Genomic DNA, 21,778 nt, shown 5'->3' with positions numbered 1-21,778 from the left:
TATGTATGTATGTACGATATCTATGGCAAGTATTCAACATATCAACTTTTGCCGAGTATGTTAACTTTTTGTTTTATGGTGCAAAGCATTGCTAGATTGCAATTATTGTGTCACCATTGACTGCTTTGGTGATGGACCAAGCTGAGAAGCAAGGACATCCGGCAGCTATTATCCATGCAGGATAAATGTTCTGAAGTGGACAAAGAGTTACAGGGATTGAAGTTCAAGGTGGTTTTGAGAAAAATGTGTTATGCGGACATCTAAGCATTGGGCAAGCATGAATTGGACATGAGTGACATTAGTCTTTTTTTTTTCTAATGACAAACTTCAGACATTGTGTTTAGCAGAGAGTTCGTGAGAGAAAGTGAAACAATATAAATGGTTTTTCTTTGATAGAGTAAAATGTAAAAAGTTAAGCCACCGAAATTAATTTTTTCCCAACCGCATGTCCCGACAGCGCGACAGCAGCGCGAGACAAAAACTTGCCCTAAAAATATTTTCATTGTTATCCGTGTAGCTTCCAAAGCCAATTCAATGCCAGTTGTCTAATTGTCTCGAAGCACAGCACTGGAGCTGTAGCCAAGATTTCATTTGATTATTTAATAGTGCAACTGAACAAAAACATTGCTTCACTATCATTTACGAACTACAAAGACAAAGCGTATGACTTTATGAATGTATTCGTTTCCCGAAAGAAAAATTTCACCAATATTTAGCAAACAGGTGTTTTGAAAAACATGTTGCGTGACGGCTTTACTTTCCTGCTAAAGTAATTCGATACATTGTTTTCACCTATGCATAAATTAAAACTTTGACTGGGTTTTTTTTTTAAAGGAGCTTATATTTTCAGTAGTTTCTTAGATTCTCTTATGAAAACTCCCTTGAATTAAGAAATAGTCAGCTGCTATGCCATTTGGGAGTGAAGCGCTCCTAAGTCAGTTGTTAGTTCAAACTCATTTTTAACATGACATGAATTTACATCTAAAATTTTCCACGGTCATTTTTTTAGAAAATTAAATCTCAGAACCTCAATCTTTCATTACCCAGCAGCTTTGATCCTAACCTAGTAAATATCCTCATAAATAATGTACAATAAAATTGTGTATGTTGTGTGACCAGATCAAGGTTTACAATTGTTTGTGAAAAAACATGCCACCTTGTGTCTTTGTCTACAATATAAACATGAATAGCTGCGGCTAAATTTTATTACAGTACCTAGGAGATTAAAATAAATGACTGAAGTCTTGTTATTTATGGATATGGAATTTCCAAGGGGTAGGGGACCCAAGTAGAAAAGTCATGGAAATTCCAGGGGATGGGGGGAGTACTGTAAAGCCCTCCCTGAAATGGAAAATCCTAGGGGTGGGAGTCAAACTGGAAAAAAAAAACCTCCATGGGGGGTATGGATATTTTCTGGAACCACACATTGAGTGTTCTAAATGTTTTATTGTATAGGGTTTAATTCAAAAGCGAAATCAAAGAGAATGAGTCCATCTAACCTCCGTATTATTGATTAACATAATTTTTGGATATTACATTGATTTAATCATCTTTATTAAATAAAATAATTTTGGGCTAGCTCCTCAGAGATTTGGGCAAGCAAGATGAAATTACAGCTCACCCAAAGGGCAAGCAGAGATTTTGAATTTCCTGTCACCCTGAGCAACAGAGGTTTTACAGTCAGATATGCATAGTATCAAAGTCCATGCTAGTGAAGAGGTCACGATTTGTTGATAATTTGCGTGACGCCACCAGTTTCTGTAGCAAGTTTAATAGAATATTTAAATTAAATACATTATTCTAAACTGGAAGCACAAATTTAAGCTAGCATTTGCAATCGCATGCTCATTTATCATGAACAAACTCTGTATATTCTCTTGTGAAAACTTCCTTGAATGAAGAAGTAGTCAGCTGCTATGCCATTTGGGAGTGAAGTGCTCCTGAGTCAGTTGTTAGTTCAAACTCATTTTTAATATGACATGAATTTACATCTAGAATTTTCCACGGTCAGTTTTTAGAAAATTGAATCTCAGAACCTCAACCTTTCATTACCCAGCAACTTTGATCCTAACCTAGTAAATATCCCCACAACTAACGTGCGATAAAATTGTGTACGTTGTGCGACCAGATCAAGGTTTAAAATTGTTTGTGAAAAAACATGCCACCTTGTGTCTTTGTCTACAATATAAACATGAATAGCTGTGGCTAAATTTTATTACAGTACCTAGGAGATTAAAATAAATGACTGAAGTCTTGTTATTTACGGCTATGGAATTTCCAAGGGGTAGGGGGACCCAAGTAAACAAGTCATGGAAATTCCAGGGGATGGGGGGAGTACTGTAAAGCCCCCCCTGAAATGGAAAATCCTGGGGGTGGGGGTCAAACTGGAAAAACCCTGCATGGGGGTATGGATATTTTCTGGAACTGCACATTGAGTGTTCTAAATGTTTTATTGTATAGGGTTTAATTCAAAAGCGAAATCAAAGAGAATAAGTTCATCTAACCTCCGTACTATTAATGAACATAATTTTTGGATGTTAAATTGATTTAATCATCTTTATTAAATAAAATAATTTTGGGCTAGCTCCTCAGAGATTTGGGCTAGTAAGATGAAATTACGGCTCGCCCAAAGGGCAAGCAGAGATTTTGAATTTCCTCTCACCCTGAGCAACAGAGGTTTTACAGTCAGGTATGCATAGTATCAAAGTCCATGCTAGTGAAGAGGTCACGATTTGTTGTTAATTTGCATGACGTCGCCAGTTTCTGTAGCAAGTTTCATAGAATATTTAAATTACGTACATTATTCTAAACTGGAAGCACAAAGTTAAGCTAGCATTTGCAATCACATGCTCATTTATCGTAAACAAACTCTGTGCGACTAATTGGAGTATTTCCCCTGATGAATAAAGTAGACTTCTGGAACTTGCCTTCAGAGTACTTTTCCACCAATTCCAAACAATAAGATTTTGACCAGATAAAGACTGAGCTATCTGTCGCAACTGGAACTAACCAGCAAATGCAATCAGAATGTAGCTGTTCCCACAGTTAACATCCCAAAGCCAAGTCGTGTTAACAGACAAGGACAATTCCCTCATATTTCGATAAATGCTACCGTCGAAGCGTTTAAATTCACCAAAATCTAATGCTGAGCACACATAATAACAAAGCGTATGGCGACTGAATGGAAAGAAGTCAAAGATCCAGCGGAAAGATGAGCTCACATGGCCTGCTCACATACTCACATGTTCGCCACATCTTATCACATGTCTTAGCATTAAACGGTACCAGTTTACTGGCCGTGACATGCCCCTGCAAAAATCAAGCAGGGTGGCCATTTTGATGTCCTTACAGGAATGTGGATTTTTCTGCATATAACTGTGCACAGGGCAACCAACCCCAGAAAGTCACAGGTCAAAAGTAGGTTTGCGTTCTTCAAACGCAATTAACTGAATAATATAAAGATATCCTTGTCATGGTGAAAATTCCTCTGCTCTTTGTAAAGTTATAATACCAGTTACTGCCCAAAACCACAAAATTAATACTAAATTCTCATCTACTGTCTTCTACTTAATTTATGAAATGTGAGAATAGCACTGAATGGGATTATCTTTACAATACCTTTAACACGATCCTCATCTGGAGTGATAGTTGCACATTTGATTCCGACACTGAAATGTTTTATGGCCTCAGCAGCTTCTACTGTCACTTTATCATCTGTCTTGTCTCGATTTGGTAGTCCAAGATCAAAGTATTTTATGTCCAAGTCTAGATATGGTTCAATCAACTATAAAGTAACAAACAAAATGAAAGGTCCAGTAAGCAAACAATTTTTATTGTAGTAACAATGATTAAGACATTGTTTCTCCCCAGACCTCTAATTATTGACCACAAATGTCCAATTTGAACATAAAATGAACACCTACATGTACACCATTCACAAATCAATAACATAAAATTTTATTTTGTCTATTTTGTATTCAATATAAATATAATACACACAATGCAATACAAAATTGCAAAACAACACTAGCAAAATAGCACTGTACATTGTTTTATGATTACAAGACTGAGGAAAACCTAGGAGAGTCCCAAATCAACCACAAATAGGTTAATACTAGTGGGAGAAGTCAATAAAACAAACAATAGAATTCTAATTCACCAAAAAAGCATGGTTTCACAGCCAACACTCTCTGTTCCCTTAGCCTCTGTTTATTGTATGTTGTGTGCAAGGCCGGAGGTCACTCCCTCTGAGTCGATCAATATCTTTATTAGTATGTCCAACCTGGGAGAATTCATCCACTTCAGAACCAAACCATTATTTACAATTGCTTGGTATTTCTGAACAAATTTTGAAAATGCTTGCAGGGTTTCAACCTTAATTTTTGTAGATATCATTCTATGAGAACTGACTCTGGAATTTACTCTAAGTGTCGAAACTAATGATTTTACACTATGTGCCCAAGCTTGAAAATTTCCTCAAATACAAACCCAAAATAATACTTGAAATTGCTTGATATTATTTTCTAAACAAAGATGTACTATTCTGAGAAGAACTGCCTGAGATATTCAGTGGAAATTCTGTATTTCTCTAGTTTTCTGAAAACACCTCCTGGTTGCCAGGTATCTAGACACAATGTTAAAAATAAGTCCACAATGCATACTTGTGGGCTTATGCATAGTTTTATTCCATTTAGTTGGAGATTTTTGTTTTTAAATGTAAGTATCAGGGAATTGAATTACTACAAGTGAGAGGCAATTACTGGAAAGATATATAAAGGTGTAGAAATAGCTGAATTATGTAACATATTTTTTTGGATCTCTGGTATCTAAGCATGGACAAATTGTTACAACTTTTAAGTAGGACATTTATTGCAGAATACTGTTTACTTGATTGAATTTATAGGGAATGCAGCTACAATTGATGGATTTTTGTGACATTTTACCAAAACATTCCAGGGATAATGAAAAACAAAGTAACATGCATCAGGAAATTTTGATATTTCGCATGTTTCTGCAGCGTCCATTCACATAACACACCTCACATACTTTTAGCTACTTCAACTTTAGATGCGAGTACCTAGACAACCAATCAGAATATCAAAAAAGCCTGACGCAATTTTGTTGATTGATGCCTTGTGATAAGACTGCGCAACCATTTTGCTCGTGTTCCAGCATCCAATAACCGCCAAATTCAATAGAAGAACCTTTGCTCGTTTCACGCTTAACCAACTCCTGTAGTTCCTAAAATAAAACCTCGCTTAAATTGTATTTCTATCGTAAGCTTCATTTATTAAGCTTTCTTCTGATACATACTTTGTCAGGGTTGTATTGAAACTGGCGTGTGTATGAATTTTTTCCTGAAGGACAGCCCTGAAGGTGAAAAGTAATCTTTACCACAGGGTACGCGAACACTGTATCAACAATAATGTAATCATTTACATTCATGTAAAATAAATGTACTGTTATTTACCTGTGTTCCTAGGTCTTTTTGAGCCATTTTGAAGAGATTGGACTAAAAGTGAAGGAAGCCTGCTAGCAAGCGTTCCCATAGGAAGAGCTTTTCCACATTCTGGCTGCACAAAAATTGGGGCCAGAGCAAAAAAATTGACTGCCCCGTTTATTTTAGCTAAAAAATCTGTCAACACATAACTTTCCTCAGCGCTAATGATTTGCCCTGCAAGGACAAAATATTTCAATTCGGACAAATTTATCAAAGGAGTCACTGTCCTACCTCAGAGGCTTACAAACTTTTTGTCCATGTTTCTTTCTTTTGTTTTCATGACAGGCATCACTGACAAGTTCCGGTTCTATCTGACCTCTTGCTCTATATATCACAATCAGATACCACAATTGATCACGTTCAACTGAACGAGCTATATATGCACATGGATTAGTGAAAGGAAAGAATAAGTAATGTGACAAGCTGTACACAAACAGTGTGGATTACCAGGGCAAATAAGTTTTGTCAAGTCTGACAAATTCTTTTGGATTTGCCATGGACAAAAGAAGATTTTGTCCTCAGTGCGGATTGACCCTTAACCTTTCTGTCCTCAATCATGGTTTCCATTTGTCTCTTGAAGGCTGAGCTCCGGGTGCATCGTGGCAGGTAAAGTTACTTGTCAAGTAATGTAATGAAAACAGTTTTGGATTGGCAGCTGAAGCTTATTGAAGATTAACTAGACAGTGTTGGTCTGTATTTTGCTGGGTACCTGCTTGTCATAAATCAGCATGGATTAACAAAATTTGCATGCTAAATTTAGGTCTGAGAAAGATAAAACAACTAACAGAGTGCAGATTTTCGCTGGAATAACCAATTTTAATTAACACCCTTCCTTGCATACTGTATTTCTATCCTTTTGATTGGTTCACTGAATCCTAGGTTCCAGCCATTATAAGAGTGTCTGAACTTATAATAATGGAAAATGAGTACAGAGAGTATTGCTAAGCTTTAAAGTTTTCAGAATAAATCACAATACTGTTAGCGATAATGCATTTCGTTAAGGTATGGTTGTTCTGTTAAATCCAAATTGTGTTTAACTTTCTGGAATTCTTAATGTCAACAAGAGCGATGTAACTGTTGCAGTTTCCATCTCAAGTAAAACACTCACAAGCTGTCATTGCACATGACAGAAAAAAGGAATAAAAAATTAGAGGATCATGTTTAAAAAGTTTTTCTTTTTAAACACACCAAATACCTTTTACCATTGTTTTTAAATGTAAATATCTAGGGGTTGACTTGTTACAAGTGAGAAGGCAATCACTGGAAAGATAAAGCTGTAGAAATAGGTACATTAGGTAACATAGATTTTCTTGGATTTCTGGTATCAACATAGACAAGGCGTTACAACTTTTAAGTGGGAAATTAATTGCAGAATACTGTTAACTTACTTACAATGTACTTTATCCTCTAATTACAATTAGCTCTTAGCCCCTTTGGGACAAAACACAACAACAATCTCTCTTCATTTTTTGTACACCATTCGATTCTGTTAAAATTACTTCCCACCTTCAAATTTAAAGTCAGTAATTTTACCTAATGTTCACAAAAGAAAAATATTAAAAATCTCAAAAAGTGGCCTAGATATCAGGAAAAAACATATCTTCAAAAAATTAATAAACCAGGAAGGTGTCATAATCTTGTAAATGGACAAAACCGCCAGGGGAAAATTCGTCACAAATGCTCATTTTGGAGTTTGTAGTTTGTGTCATTTGGTATTGTTGACATGGTTCACTTGACAAATTTGTAAATAAAAGCCCTTTGCACTTGTTCTCAAGTGGAAAATTAAAAACAGAAAACTTTCCTTGGACTGAGGAAAAGAAAAAAACAAGCCAAAGAAGAAAAAAGGACCCATTTCTGTGTAGGAAAGAAAACAAAAACACCTTACTGAAACCCACAAACTAAGGTTCTTTTATTAGCAGTCTGCCTGAGCTGTTTGTACTTTGATTTGTTGTTGTGCTTATCGGTACATTTGCTGGCTTGTCTGTCTTGCCGGGGGTTGTTCTTTTGCCTTTGGCTACTTTGCCCGTTTGAGTGTCTTTCTTTTCAATGCAACAGTGAGATAGAAAACGTCTTGCAACGCGATGCTTTTCCCGGGAAATCCTGATCTATTTTCATTGATGCTAGGAGGTGGTGTTGTTCCATTAGTTTGCGGTTTCATAAGGCAAGATAATCTCCTGGCGTGGCACGATTTGTTTACAAACCTTTACAAGCTAATATCGGCTGTCAATAAAAGCCGGAACATGGAACAATCTGGAAAATCCCGGAACATTAAAAAATTAAAATAATTATGAGCAAAATATGCAAATAACCAACTAGTGAGATAATCTCAGATAGTGCAGAGGGTAATGTATAGCTCTGATGCAATACTCATAACACAGTTTGTATATAACCCCTGCCATTCACTCCTGGTTTGTATTGACCTTGCTAGTCAGCTATGGATTTTGATAAGACATAATCTTGGCAGTGTGTATGTTTGATGTGTATTTTCATTCACAGTCCAAGACTAACTTACAATTAATTACTGTTTGTCGAGACAGCTCTTGAATTTTACTGTAGTGTTTTACGTTGATTTTTGCTCATTTTAATTAAATAATACATTTAAGTAGCGAAATAGTGAAAGTGACAATTTTACTTTTCATGCAAACGTTTGTAACTTGATACTTTTGTTTTCCTCACAAAGGTATGTAACCTACAGTACACCCTTGTTTTCTCGAAAAACACTCGGAAGATGTGCTTGTATTTTTTTCACGGCTGGAGATGAATGGAAGAAAGTTGAATGTCGCATGAAGGAATGAAAGAGGAAAGATTTGCTTCATTTAACACGCAAATTTTCTTTTGACCAATAAACAAGAACTAATCTAATTATCAAATTGTCACAGAACAGCATGCTCTGTTGCCACCTTTGGCGTTAACAACAAGCGCTCACATACTCCAGGCTTCAATTTCATGTTGGGCCCTTGCTAATGGTGTGGTGAGTGTGTGTGCAGTTTGTTTCACTTGTTTGTGAGTGCAGTTTCCGAAAGGCAGTGTTCAACGAAAACATGAACACTGTAACACTCTTTACAGCTTCGCTGAACACAAACGTAATCACTTGTTCTTCTCCTTCCACTTTCCAAAATGGCAAACAGCAAGGAAATGACAAACAACTAAATCATGTGTCTCCTTGTCATCCATGCATCAGAGTGACGTCATCCACAACTGTGAAAGCGTTCCAAGGAGAACTCTAACATTTTTTTATTGAAAAATATATGCTTGACATCATCATCATGTCCTTTTCCCTAAGGAAACAATACAATGTTATTCATGCTAGTTTTTTTTCTTGTGATACCGTTTACAAAACGCAGCTTTGAAGTCTTGGCAGTTTGGTTGTAATGAATTTGATAACCGTGTGAACAGCTAAATTTCATTGGCTGCACGATTTAATTTGATTACATTTGTTGACTTTGCTAGCAGTAAATGTGTGTATTTATATTTTGATTACAATTATTACTGTTGTTTGTCTTACAACTCTGGTTTGTCGAGATGGCTTTAAATTTGACTGTCAGAGTACACTGGTGTTTTATGTTGAATTTCGTTTGAAGTAGCAAACGCCATTTGTAACTTGATACTTTCATTTTCCTTGAAAAGTATTTACCATGATACCCTTGTTTTCTAGAAAACACATAAAGGAAGATATCCTCGCTTTTTTTCCTGCTAGAGATAAGTGGAATAATTAATGTTAAACATCTTATGAAAAAATGGAAGAATGATTTTGTTTTATTCAAGACGCAAATTTTCATATCATCGATAAACAATTACTAATTTAATTACCAAATTGTTACGTTGAGTCACGGAATAGCACGTTCTTATTCTGTTTCCACCATTGGTGTTAACACTTCAAATTCATACACGATGTCGATTAATACAACTGAGAAGTGTTTCAGCTTGACCGAGATCATATCCTACATGTACATCAGTGAACGTGTCTCCTCGAAGACTGATTCAATTTATGTGCGGTTTCCATAAGTCGTAAGTGCCACATAGTCTGCGGCTATATTGAGAAGTCTTTTTTGTCACGAATTTACTACTTTTGATGCCACTGACTCGGAAATGTTTCAGGTGAATACAGTGTATGAACTTTTTGCTCTCCTTCATAGAGGAGATAATAAGCAAGCCGCTAAGGAGAGGAATCCGTTTCGACTCTTTTAACCTTAGAAAACACGCAATAGTTGAAAACAGCACGTGACATTTCTTGAACCGAGCTACAGATGATTCCAAGAGATACGCTGTCATAGAAGCGTTCTTTGCACTAAAAAGGGAGAAAGGGAGAACTGATGTTACCCAAAATGTAACTGCTATGCCAGGCAAAATGAGAGCATGTGTGGTATTACACAACATATAAAAAACCATGTGGATCTGAACTAGAGAACGGATTTTATCATGCTGATGATGCTAGAACACATGCATCCCACATGTTGTATTCATTCTACCACAATGAAAAGTACTTAACATTCGTGTGTAATTCCATATGTATCTTTTACCTAAAATATATATTGCTCCAGTGATTTGGTTAAACATCGGTTCACAAACTGCTGTTTATTAAAATTCTTTAAAAACTCTACAAACACCGTGAGAACTAAAATAAAAGATACAAATAAATTACAAATCACATGTAGCTTGCAAAAATAACAGGATATAAACACATTTCACATGCTTCAAAAGTTACAAAAGTGACAGGAGAAAACTTAAGATCGATTTACAAATAATGGTAAAACAATGTCGTACACAACTTGACTTTATCTAAAATCTTAAGTTGTAAATTTACGATTCATAAGCGATAAACTGAACTTAAGCAACTCAAGGTACAAACTGCTTACATAAACAAACTAAAATAGTGTAAAAAATAATTACCTTGGTGCACCATGAATTTTGCCAGAATTTCTTGTTCTTAAATTGTTGCCAATTTTCTGTGTCACTGACATTTTTAAAACATATCTAAGTAGTATTAAGGTGGCCAAACACAGTTTTCACGCGCACTTTTGCTGATGCAATTCAGCGCGTGCACAAGGATTGCAAAAAACAAACATGCCGTCAATGGAGCGATAATTTTATTTACTCAACACCCCCAGTATCTGTGCTATTTTTCTCTATAATTGAACGCAGCGTATTGATGGCTTTAGTCTTTTATTACAAAGATATGTCTCCTGTGCATAATATATCAAGGACCACCCTTTTGGGAGCCTGCATATCCTAGCTAGAGTGCATTCTAAGTTTGCTCATCAAATTGAGCTTTCTCTTTCTCACATATTTGTGAACTAACTAGCTAATTGAGACTGCCCTTGTAAAATAAGGACCAGGATCTTGGCGGGATCTCGCTGTGATCCTGGCGAGATCTTGGCTGCCGGGATTTTAATTCCTGGCGGGAATCCTGGTGGGATCCCGGCAAGATTCTCGCTGGGACGCGAAATTCCCGCCAGCCAAAATCTCTCCGGGATCCTGCCACAAATTTCACCAAGATTCTCTCCAGGAAGCAAAAATCCCGGCAGCCAAAATCTTGCTGCAATCCTGCTGTGAATCTCGCAGAGATTCTCACTGGGAAGCAAAAATCACGGTGGCCAAAATCTCGCCGGGGAGTCTTTAGATCAATTTTATGTATAGTGTAGTTAATAATTTACTTAGTCATTCTTAACTTATTTTAGTTTTTATCCTTATATTATGTTATTTTAGACAGGACCCCTTTTGATAACAGTACTCTTGCACTGAAGGGCTATCCTGTATGAATATTTGTTATTATTATTATTATCATTATCGTCCTCAAGTAATGCTTGCGTAGAGTCCTTAGGGCCAAGACCACACCATGGTCCTGGGGCACTAGGGGATAGCCAGTTTTAAGCTTGATAGCACCCTCCTCAAAATGTGTGCTGTACCTAGCAAGGTTATCTTTTGCAGTTCACTGATGCTTAATTGGCCGGGAATTCTTCCAAGATAAGTTTCTAGTCCCTTTTGATAGCTCCAAGTGCTCCAATGATAACTGGTATCGTTTCCGTTCTCATGCCCCACATTCGGCTTGTTTCGATTTCCGAGTTCTTATATGTGGATAGTTTTTCAGTGACTTTCACGGATGTGTTTCTGTCTGATGGTACTGCCATGTCAATAAATTTACAGGTTTTCGTTTTGTGGTCTTTAATCACTATATCGGGTCTGTTGGCTGTTATTTTGCTGTCTGTGTGTATTGGCATGTCCCACAATATTGTGACATCCTCGTTTTCTGTAACTGTTTCCGGCTCATGGTCATACCACTTTTCTGATGTCTTTATATTATAGTTGTGACAGACTTTCCAATGTATATACACGGCTGCTTTATTGTGTCTGTGGGTATATTGTTTTCGCAAGTTCACGATATGGTCGATTGTTTCATCATATTTGTTACACATCCTGTATAGGGGGCTAGTACCGTCTTTGATAATGCTGGCGTGGTATGATCTGGTAGCTAGGCTTTGGTCTTGGGCTGCGATTATGAATCTTTCCGTTTCTGCCTTCAGTCCACTGCTTTTGAGCCACTGGTTGGTTTTGTGGTGGTCAACATCTGCTTCCTTTATTCTCTTTGGGTATCTTCCATGTAGGGCTTTGTCCTCCCACTGCTTTGTTAATTTTTCTTGGGTCTTATTTCGCGCCATTTGTTTGGTTCTCTTTCCATATTTGGTGGTTGTTTCTTCTGCTTGTTTATCTGGTATTGTTAGGTCTAGTTCTTGTTTGAATTGTTCTGCTTACCTTTGTATAGAGTACAATCTCTTTCTGCCATCATGTTCTTGCACTAGTTCGATTAGGGCATCATCAGTGTTCTTTAGGCATGTATCGAGCCCTATCGTGGTTGTTTTGTAAGAGGCTTCTAATTGGATAAGACCCCTACCACCAGCATTTCTTGGGAGGTAGAGTCTGTCTACATCTGCTTTTGGGTGATGCATTTTTGATAGGGTGAGTTATTTCCTTGTTTTTGTGTCTAACCTCTTGATTTCACTCATCTTCCAGTCGATTTTGTTAAAACTGTAGGTCACCACTGGGATAGCCAAGGTGTTGATTGCCTCAAATCTATTGGCAGCATTGAGCTCCGTTTTTAGGACCATCCTTACTCTGCGGTAGTATTCCTTCCTCACTATTTCTTTCATCTTGGCATGCTGTATACCATCACCTTCATCCACGCCAAGGTATTTATATGTGTTCTCTTGGTCTAGTTCCTTGATACAGGTGTCAATGTCAAGTTGTAGATCGGAAGTTTCTGTCAGCTTTCCTCTTTTGAATGTGGCTTTAGCGCATTTGTCCAGCCCAAAATTCCATCTTGATATCATTGCTGAATGTCTTTACAATATTTAGTACCCCAGTTTGCTGGCTGTCGCTTTTTGCATATGTTTTTAGGTCGTCCATTTAAAAGAGGTGGCTGATTGTTCTACCCTGGGCTTCATACCCATAAGTGGTTGTCTTTAGTAATGAGCTCAGTGGAGCAAGGGCAAGACAGAACAGGAGTGAAGAGAGAGAGTCTCCTTGAAAGATTCCACTTTTGATATTGATAGGCCTTGATGTCATTGACCCCTCAGCGTGGTTGAGGTGTAAAGTTGTCTTCCAACATTTCATGCTTTCTGCAATAAAGTTGACAGTCACAGGGCAGATCTTATAGATTTCCATGCACTTTATTATCCATGTGTGAGGTACACTATCAAATGCTTTCTTATAGTCTATCCAGGCTGTGGATAGGTTCTTTTTCTTGGTCTTACAGTCCTCCAGAATCATCTTGTTTATCAGGAGTTGGTCTTTGCATCCGTAGCTCCCTCTCTTACAGCCCTTCTGCTCTGATGGTAGGAGCTGGTGTTCATTCAAGAAAGTGTATGTTCGTTCTGCTATGATGGATGTCAGAATCTTATACATCATGGGAAGACAAGTAATCGGTCTATAGTTCTTTGGGTTTTTTGTTTCTTCTGTTTTTGGTAGTAGATATGTAATACCTTCAGTAAGCCATTCTGGTGTTTCTTCGGGGTGTTCAGTAACCTTTGTGTAAGCTTTTGCTAGGTCTTTATGTAAGCTAACAAGATGTTTGAGCCAGAAATTAGAAACTTTATCCTTTCCAGGTGATTTCCAGTTACTGCTTTTGTTGATAGCACAGGTGGTCTCTTCGACATTTATTGCTCTCCATGATTGGGCCTTAAGGTCTTTGTGCAGGTCTTCTTGCCCTTTTATCCATGCAGAGTCTTTGTTGTGTGATTTTTCTTTCTCCCAGATGTTACTCCAGAAATCTACAACTTCTTCCGGCCGCAGTGGTTCATCCACATCAATCTTTTTCTTTCCCAGTTTACGGTAGAACTTTTTGCCGTCCTCTTTGAAGATCTTATTTTGCCGGAAATGTTTGTTTCTTTTTTCAAATCTCTTTATCCTTTGTGCTTTAGCTTGTATTTGTTGTTTCAATTTTTCATTGATAATTGGCACATCCCCGGGTTTTTTGATGTCGTAGCGTTTCTCAATCTCTTTCCTTTTTCTCTCCCTGATGTTTGAACCGTTCTGTATTTCCGTCAGAATCGAAAGGTCACTTCGCTTTTTTTGGATCTATTATTATTATTATTATTATTATTATTATTATTATTATTATTATTATTATTATTAATGGAATTTTGTGTAAATATGCACAAACAATATTGTCACAAAAATTAAAATAATTTGTAAACAGATAGATGTAAGGTGTGGGTTCTCAATTAAGTAATGGCGTACTTCACTTCTGATGCTTGTTTTATAGGTATTTTTCCAGAGTATTCCAAATTATACTAAAGCCAGTTTCACCCCATTGACTAGTAATGAAAGAGTGCGAAGACGATTTTTCAGTAGTACAGTAAGGTACTGCACTATGATCTCAGGCAATGATACATATATGACATCGGTTGACACAGTGCACAAAAAGTCCAAGGAATTCCGATTAAATAAACTCTATCTCTTCAGTTCACTGTAAAATAATAAAGAACAATTTCCGAGCCACAAGCAAAAATGTAAACAATAACACGCAGTCAGGAGAAATTGGATTCAAGCTTTCGTATGCTGAATGTATTATTGGGTGAGAAGCGTAAAGCTGTATTACTCAGGAAGGGCAATTATAAAGTATCGATAAACATTTCAAAGTGGCAGGATGTAAAGAGCAAATAGTGGCAAACATCCATCTGTGTGCACAGGATTGATCGCTCGATCGATCGCGCATGGACTCATCTTCACTCTGGGACTCAATCGCAAAAAAACCCACGTTTTTATAGTCTTCATCGATCATCATGTGTAGGTAAGGTAATCCAAAGGATTTTGGGGCAGAATAACATTCAATTTTCCACATTAACACCGAAAAGAAGAAAAAAATTCAGCTTTTAACAGACCTTCAGTTGCCTATCCAGGGATCCAAACAGCATGAGAGATCATATAAACTGAAGCACATTGTAATATTTACCCCTAATGCAGTTTGGCGCGTGGCCAACCTCCTCTGGCGCATGCCCGAGCAAAAATTTTGTAAAATGGCTGCTAGTGGAAAGAAAGGTATGCTGTCATATTGCAAATACCTTTTTGAGTAGATTCGAGCTAATTTTTTGGCAAAAAGCTCCTGAGGTCAATGGGTTAAGGAAAGAAATAATTATTTAAATGTCGCAGACATTAAATAACGTGCGCAATGGAACTTGTCTTTGTTATAGCTATGTTTAGAAAAAGTTCACTAGGTGAAATTTATATCTCTTATGCATTAGCTCCAGTGAGGGATTTTTTCTGATTCAAGTGTTTGCAGTCCATTATATTTTCCAAGTTTGATACAGTGAGTTAAAAATGTGCTCTTACCTATTGTTTACCATAAAAAAATTAAATAGTTACTTTAGGAACCCCCCCTGAATACATGATTGTCACAAAGGAGCTGAAGTATATTTTTCTGTGTACTATAACATAATAATATAGTTACAACAATATAATTATATAATTAATATAATAATAAAATTATTTCAGTTCCAACTTTTTTTAGAAAAATCTGGATTCTGACACCACACATGTGGAAATGCCCCTCAGTATGTCTCCACTCAAAGTTTATTTCACATGAAACTCCACCTACCTCTGGACCTTTTCGTCATTGGAGTAGGAAAATCTGCAGTAATTTGCGATGTAATTTTGACACATATCAAGTGGGCTTTTGTGCATAGCATGTGTCTGCAATGCATTATTGGGTGAATTTGTGGGCCAATTTCTGTTTTGTATCGAGTTTTGTATGACTTCAAATAAGCTTAATTTTTAAGTAGACTGTTAGCCTCATGGGACAGCAACTTAGAGTTCTATAGTTCGTATAGTGTGATCGTCCGGGTGAGTGTAGTTCTGAAAAGAACTGTTGTTGGTGACTGACGTTTCGACAACCTGAGCAGAAGTCATCTTCAGAGTCAAGTGAATACGGTTTGTCAGTCGATGATCTTATAAGTCTGGTCCGTTGAACGTGATTGGTCAGTATAGCCATGATGGTATTGGCTGAAAGACTCGTGTAAAGTTTGTCATCAGTCATTGGTGGGTTTCGATCCGTCTATTGTTAGTCAAGTAGGTCGGTTTTGGTCCGTGTATTGTTAAGTCGGTCTGTTAGAAGTCCGTTTGTCGGGTTTCGTTTCTGTCGTGGATAAGTCATTTGTAAGGCGCCGGTAGTTGTTGACATCTGTTAAGAGGCGTTTGTTCTAGGTTAGTGTACCAGCTTTCCAAAGTCAGTCGTTGAAAATAGTTTGTACTGTAGGTTAAGCACTGAGCAGAGTCCCAGTCAATGTTGTGGTTTGTCAGTTGATGATGTACAGCAATGTGATTGTTGGCATCACCATTTCTCGTGGCTCGTTTGTGTTCAGTCAGTCTCGTGTTAAGGTTTCTGCCAGTCTCACCAATGTAGGAAGCCTGGCAGTCGGAGCATTTGATCTTGTAAACTGCTCCCTGTCTGTCGTTAGGTTCGTCTCTGTCTTTCACGTTGGTCAGTAAGTGTCGTAACGTAGTTGTAGGTTTGTGGGCTACACGAATGTTGTAGGGCTGTAGGATCCGCGAGATGGTCTCAGAAGTGCCCTTAATGTAAGGTATAGTCACTGTAGTAACAGGTGTAGGGTTCCTGTTCGTAGCGTCAGCTTCAGTAGGTCGGTAAATGTTTCGTCTAATAAAGTCAGCGTTGTAGTTGTTTTTGTGAAAAACACGTTCAAGGTATCTGTTTTCGTCACGTAAGCTGTCCGGTGTGTCACAAACTAGTTGCGCTCGTCTCATCAAAGTCTTTATAGTCGTGGCTTTGTGTGAAGTCGGGTTGTAGGATGATTCGTCAAGTAATCTGTCGGTATGCGTCGGTTTTCTGTACACTGTCGTTCGTAGTTTGTTGTTGTCGTGGCTTACCAAACAGTCTAGAAAAGGAAGTTTTCCATTTTCTTCGATCTCTTTAGTAAACTGGATGTTGGCGTTCTGTTTGTTTAGGTGGTCGTGAAAATCGTCAATTTCGTCTTTGTGAACGGCGGTAAAGGTGTCGTCAACGTAGCGTAACCAAAGCGGTATCGTTTGTCGGCAAGTTGCAAGGGCGTGTTCCTCCACGTGTTGCATCACAATTTCTGCGACAACAACAGAAACAGGCGACCCCATTGCTGTTCCATGCAACTGTTTGTAGTGTTTACCGTTGTACTGAAAGTAAGTCGATGTAAGGCAAAGGTTCAGTAAGTCCATGATGTCTTCTGTAGGTAACGGTAGTTCAACAGTAGATTGTTGTATAGCGGTCTCGGTACACTGTAATGCCAATTGAAGTGGAATACTGGTGAACAGTGATTTCACATCAAAGGACACAAGTTTGTAGTCGTCAGGTATCTGTACTGTCTTAATAGTGTCAATAAAGTTCTCCGTAGATTGTAGTTTGCGTCTTGATTTGTCAGTAAGGGGTTGCAGTATGGTCGTCAAGTACAACTAGTTTGTGACACAACTAGTTTCTGACACACCGGACAGCTTACGTGACGAAAACAGATACCTTGAACGTGTTTTTCACAAAAACAACTACAACGCTGACTTTATTAGACGAAACATTTACCGACCTACTGAAGCTGACGCTACGAACAGGAACCCTACGCCTGCTACTACAGTGACTATACCTTACATTAAGGGCACTTCTGAGACCATCTCGCGGATCCTACAGCCCTACAACATTCGTGTAGCCCACAAACCTACAACTACGTTACGACACTTACTGATCAACGTGAAAGACAGACACGAACCTAATGACAGACAGGGAGCAGTTTACAAGATCAAATGCTCCGAATGCCAGGCTTCCTACATTGGTGAGACTGGCAGAAACCTTAACACGAGACTGACTGAACACAAACGAGCTACGAGAAATGGTGATGCCAACAATCACATTGCTGTACATCATCAACTGACAAACCACAACATTGACTGGGACTCTGCTCAGTGCTTAACCTACAGTACAAACTATTTTCAACAACTGACTCTGGAAAGCTGGTACACTAACCTAGAACAAACGCCTCTTAACAGATGTCAACAACTACCGGCGCCTTACAAACGACTTATCCATGACAGAAACGAAACCCGACAAACGGACTTCTAACAGACCGACTTAACAATACACGGACCAAAACCGACCTACTTGACTAACAATAGACGGATCGAAACCCACCAATGACTGATGACAAACTTTACACGAGTCTTTCAGCCAATACCATCATGGCTATACTGACCAATCACGTTCAACGGACCAGACTTATAAGATCATCGACTGACAAACCGTATTCACTTGACTCTGAAGATGACTTCCGCTCAGGTTGTCGAAACATCAGTCACCAACAACAGTTCTTTTCAGAACTACACTCACCCGGACGATCACACTATACGAACTACTGATACTCCTGGGTTCAAACCATTTACTGTGTTAGAGTTCTATATTAAATAAAATGAACCAACTGGGCAAAGGTCTGTTCAGAGCCAGACAATTTGCCCAGTGCTCAGCCTTTAATGAAACCCCTAATAAAATTCCCTGACTTTGCCCTAATCTTGAAGAACTTTTGTCCCTGACCATTTCCTGACCAGTGGCAGTCCTACAGGACTGGCTGTAACATCAAATCAAGAACATAGGTGTCTATATCTTTTGTAAATTTTTATAATTTTGAACCAAAATTGGAGCTAAGCAAGAGAATCTAATTCAACCCCCCAAGTTGCGACCATTTTAGTCGCCATGGCAACTAGAATTTTGGAGCTGGCGACTAAATTAGAACACAAGTCGCCAGCTCGGCAACTAAAATTAACGTGACCTGTGCATCAGGAGCTTGAGCGGACTATCATCCGGAGCGAAAAGAAAAACGTTCTGAGCACCAAGAATTCACTTTGCAAAGCTAGTTGTTGTGGGATTTTAACCAACAGAAATGGAGACTGAATAAAATGAAATGTTACACAGTAAACAAAAATCAAGGAATTGCATTCAGTCGAGCTTGGGACGTGACGAAATTCGTTCCACTCGACTGAACTTTGGCACGTGACAATTTCACCTGGAAGCGTGAGATAACACACGCAATCCGGTCATTTGCCATCGAAAAGAAGAAGAATTGCAAAAGCTTGGAAAGCTCGACGGTACAGGATCCACAATATATTTGAGATACATCCAGATGTATTTGAGAAACGTATTTTGTTTCAGTGGACACGAAAATACTTGACTTTACAGCAAACTTGATTACACAAGCACGGGGGAATCTATAAATAAAAAACTGTGATGAAAAGCGGCTCGCAGTTGTAAATAAATTTCACTTGTGTGAATGAACCTGGGTTTATTTTTAAATATTCAAAGATTTCATTAATAAAAAATATCCATCTTAGTGATTGCCCTAAAACTTGTGAAGGTATTTTCGCGTTGAGTATTCGCGTTCCGCGGTTCACATATTAAATTCAAAACGACAAACAATTTGAGGTTGAACTTTTCTGTCCATTTCAATACAGTTTTTAATTTGCAGATGAAGTTTTATATCGTTTGCTTATTCAAGCAGAAAACGAGGTTGAACATTTAAAAAAGATCATAAGCGATAAGGTAAAAATAGTGTTCACTTTATGGTTTGAGCAAGAATTTGATGCCGCCTTGATAAACATTGGAAAACTTTCCGCCATGCAGCTGCGAATGAGGCTATCTTATTTTAACTTGGTATAATCTGTGTCGTTTGCACTGCTCCTGTTGTGTGAATTATAAATGATATACACAAATATTTCTGTGTTTTGTGAAGCGACTTTTTTTCTTAATTTTCATCAAATATTTTTGCGGGAAAAATGGCGGTAAACATACGTTTCATTCATACATGCTCACGCTTTTTGATGGTTGATTTCACAACCAGCGCCATCAGTGAAGGAATGATTCAAATCCTCAAAAAGATCAAGAAGACCATTTCTTCAATCTGAAGTCCATACCACATGTGGTTTCCAAGTTTTAATGCAGAAATATGGATTTCTGTGTGCTGGCTGTAGACTTGTAAATATGTGTCACTAGTATAGATTAAAAACAAAAAAAAACTTTATTTCATAGAATGAAAGTTTGAATTGTTTGGAGTGCTCAAATCATTCCTAAGTTACCATTTAAGTGTGATTATAAAATATTAAAAACTCAAGCAAGAGTTTATAATGAAGATAGTCTGAACCTTTGGCTTTTGATATTTGTGGTGTCACTTGCAAATCGATGGAGCTATTTGAAGGCATGTACATTTGCATTATTATAACCATTGTAAAAGATTTATTGAAAGTGAAAGCCAATCAATTTAAAATGACTGAATGAGAACTGTGATCAACTCACAACACTGTTGCAATAATATAGTACTTTTTCATTGTGATCAGAAACTATTTCATTTGATCATCAATCATTCCAATAAAAGCATATTTGAATCAACATTAGGTAGTTCTTTCACTGAACGGGACTTCAATTTACTTGGTGGTTCAAGGAAAATGTTATTTAATAATACAGTTAGATAATAATAAGATTATTATTTATTATTAATTAATTATTAATTTACGCATATATTTTGGCGACTAAAATTTTTCACTGGCGACCAAACCTGAACAGTCAGTGGCCAAATGGCCACTAAGGAAAAAAGTTAACTTGGAGGGTTGTAATTCCTAGTATATTTCACTTACTTTTATCTTGTTTCTATTTGTTTGGTTCAAAAAATATGTAGAGCAATGTTCTCGTTTTGATGTCATGACCTGACTGGCCCCAGACCTCCACCTTACGTTATTTCTTAACAGCAGGAAGTAAAATTTCACATTTTCAGATGGCTGAAATGCAGTGAAACATGATATCCAATTTTAGTTTTCAGTTTCCATATCACGATCTCAAGTAGATTCCATCGAGCAACCAAAAAAGTCTCTGTGATATGCAGTTAAATAAGAGCATATATATTTAAGAAATAGGAAACATATACTGTGATTCTATCAAGTTATAGTCCATGACCTAACTATGTTATTGCCCCAGGTTACAAATTAATTTAAAACCTAGAATGTTCTTTATAGTATTTAGAACCTCCTTTTGTCAGGTTTCTAAGGTTTTAATTTACATTTGGATTCTTAGCTTGCAAAGTAACCCAGTGACACGAGTGCACAGATCCATATATTAAAACGTTTGAGTATTAAAATACAAAATAATGCATACACCATGATAATGTTGAAGGATAAAAAACTTGTCCTTCTCGTAACCCTGACATGTTTTTAGAGCTTCCCTTAGGTTGTCCAGAAAAATTCCACACTCCCACTAAATATCTCTCTCTAGGTTGCGTGTGAAAATCTTTTTCAAAAACAATATTACGGAAACATTCCAAAACTCAAATATAAGCTTAAACTAACATTTTTAAAGATGCCTAATTAGCCTTGTAAATATTAGCCGCTAATATGCTAGTGTGGAACTATGTAGGATGCTCTCTTGTCACAAACAATGAACAATTCATGTGAAGTCAACTTCATACCTTGTCTTTAATCATTGTCCATATTACACGAGTCATTTCATCACCGTCCATCTCAACAACAGGACCATCAACTTTTATTTTCGCTGCGTGGCAATCTGCAAGAGTTCACGACATCAACTTCCCAATATTAAAATAACAAGCCTATCGTTTAACGAAACTCTGGGTTTTAAAGCCTTCCACGTGCTTCGAACATTTCATCTTTTCTCCGACCCAAAACCAAAAAATATTACTACTTACAGTTCCTTTGTTTCTTATGAAGTTTGAAGGAAAGAGATGAACCTAAAGGACGCAAAACATTACGTGTTGCCAAGAA

At 37.5% G+C, this 21,778-nt stretch overlaps 2 protein-coding genes across 2 annotated transcripts in view; both read right to left on the bottom strand.

Annotated features, from left to right (window-relative positions):
• Positions 1–21,778, bottom strand: part of LOC110048170 (isocitrate dehydrogenase [NADP] cytoplasmic-like) — an 83,854-nt gene that overhangs the window by 61,985 nt on the left and 91 nt on the right. Inside the window, exons 1-3 of the mRNA XM_089295673.1 lie at positions 21,703–21,778; positions 21,466–21,560; positions 3,619–3,784 (exon numbers count right to left, since the gene is read on the bottom strand). The exon at positions 21,703–21,778 is cut by the window's right edge and continues 91 nt beyond it. Coding sequence (XP_089151799.1) covers positions 3,619–3,784; positions 21,466–21,560; positions 21,703–21,778 — 337 coding nt within the window. The remainder of the gene's footprint in view (positions 1–3,618; positions 3,785–21,465; positions 21,561–21,702) is intronic.
• LOC149108153 (uncharacterized) lies at positions 12,453–12,841 on the bottom strand. The gene has a single exon (XM_089295675.1). It carries the CDS (start codon positions 12,823–12,825, stop codon positions 12,460–12,462), a length of 366 nt encoding a protein of 121 aa, XP_089151801.1. The 5' UTR covers positions 12,826–12,841; the 3' UTR covers positions 12,453–12,459.

This window comes from Orbicella faveolata, unplaced genomic scaffold (assembly GCF_042242905.1).
Source record: "Orbicella faveolata isolate gen_17 unplaced genomic scaffold, um_ofav_v1 contig_26, whole genome shotgun sequence".
NCBI classification, from domain to species: Eukaryota; Metazoa; Cnidaria; class Anthozoa; order Scleractinia; family Merulinidae; genus Orbicella; species Orbicella faveolata.
This window is presented reverse-complemented; position numbering and strand designations above follow the sequence as displayed.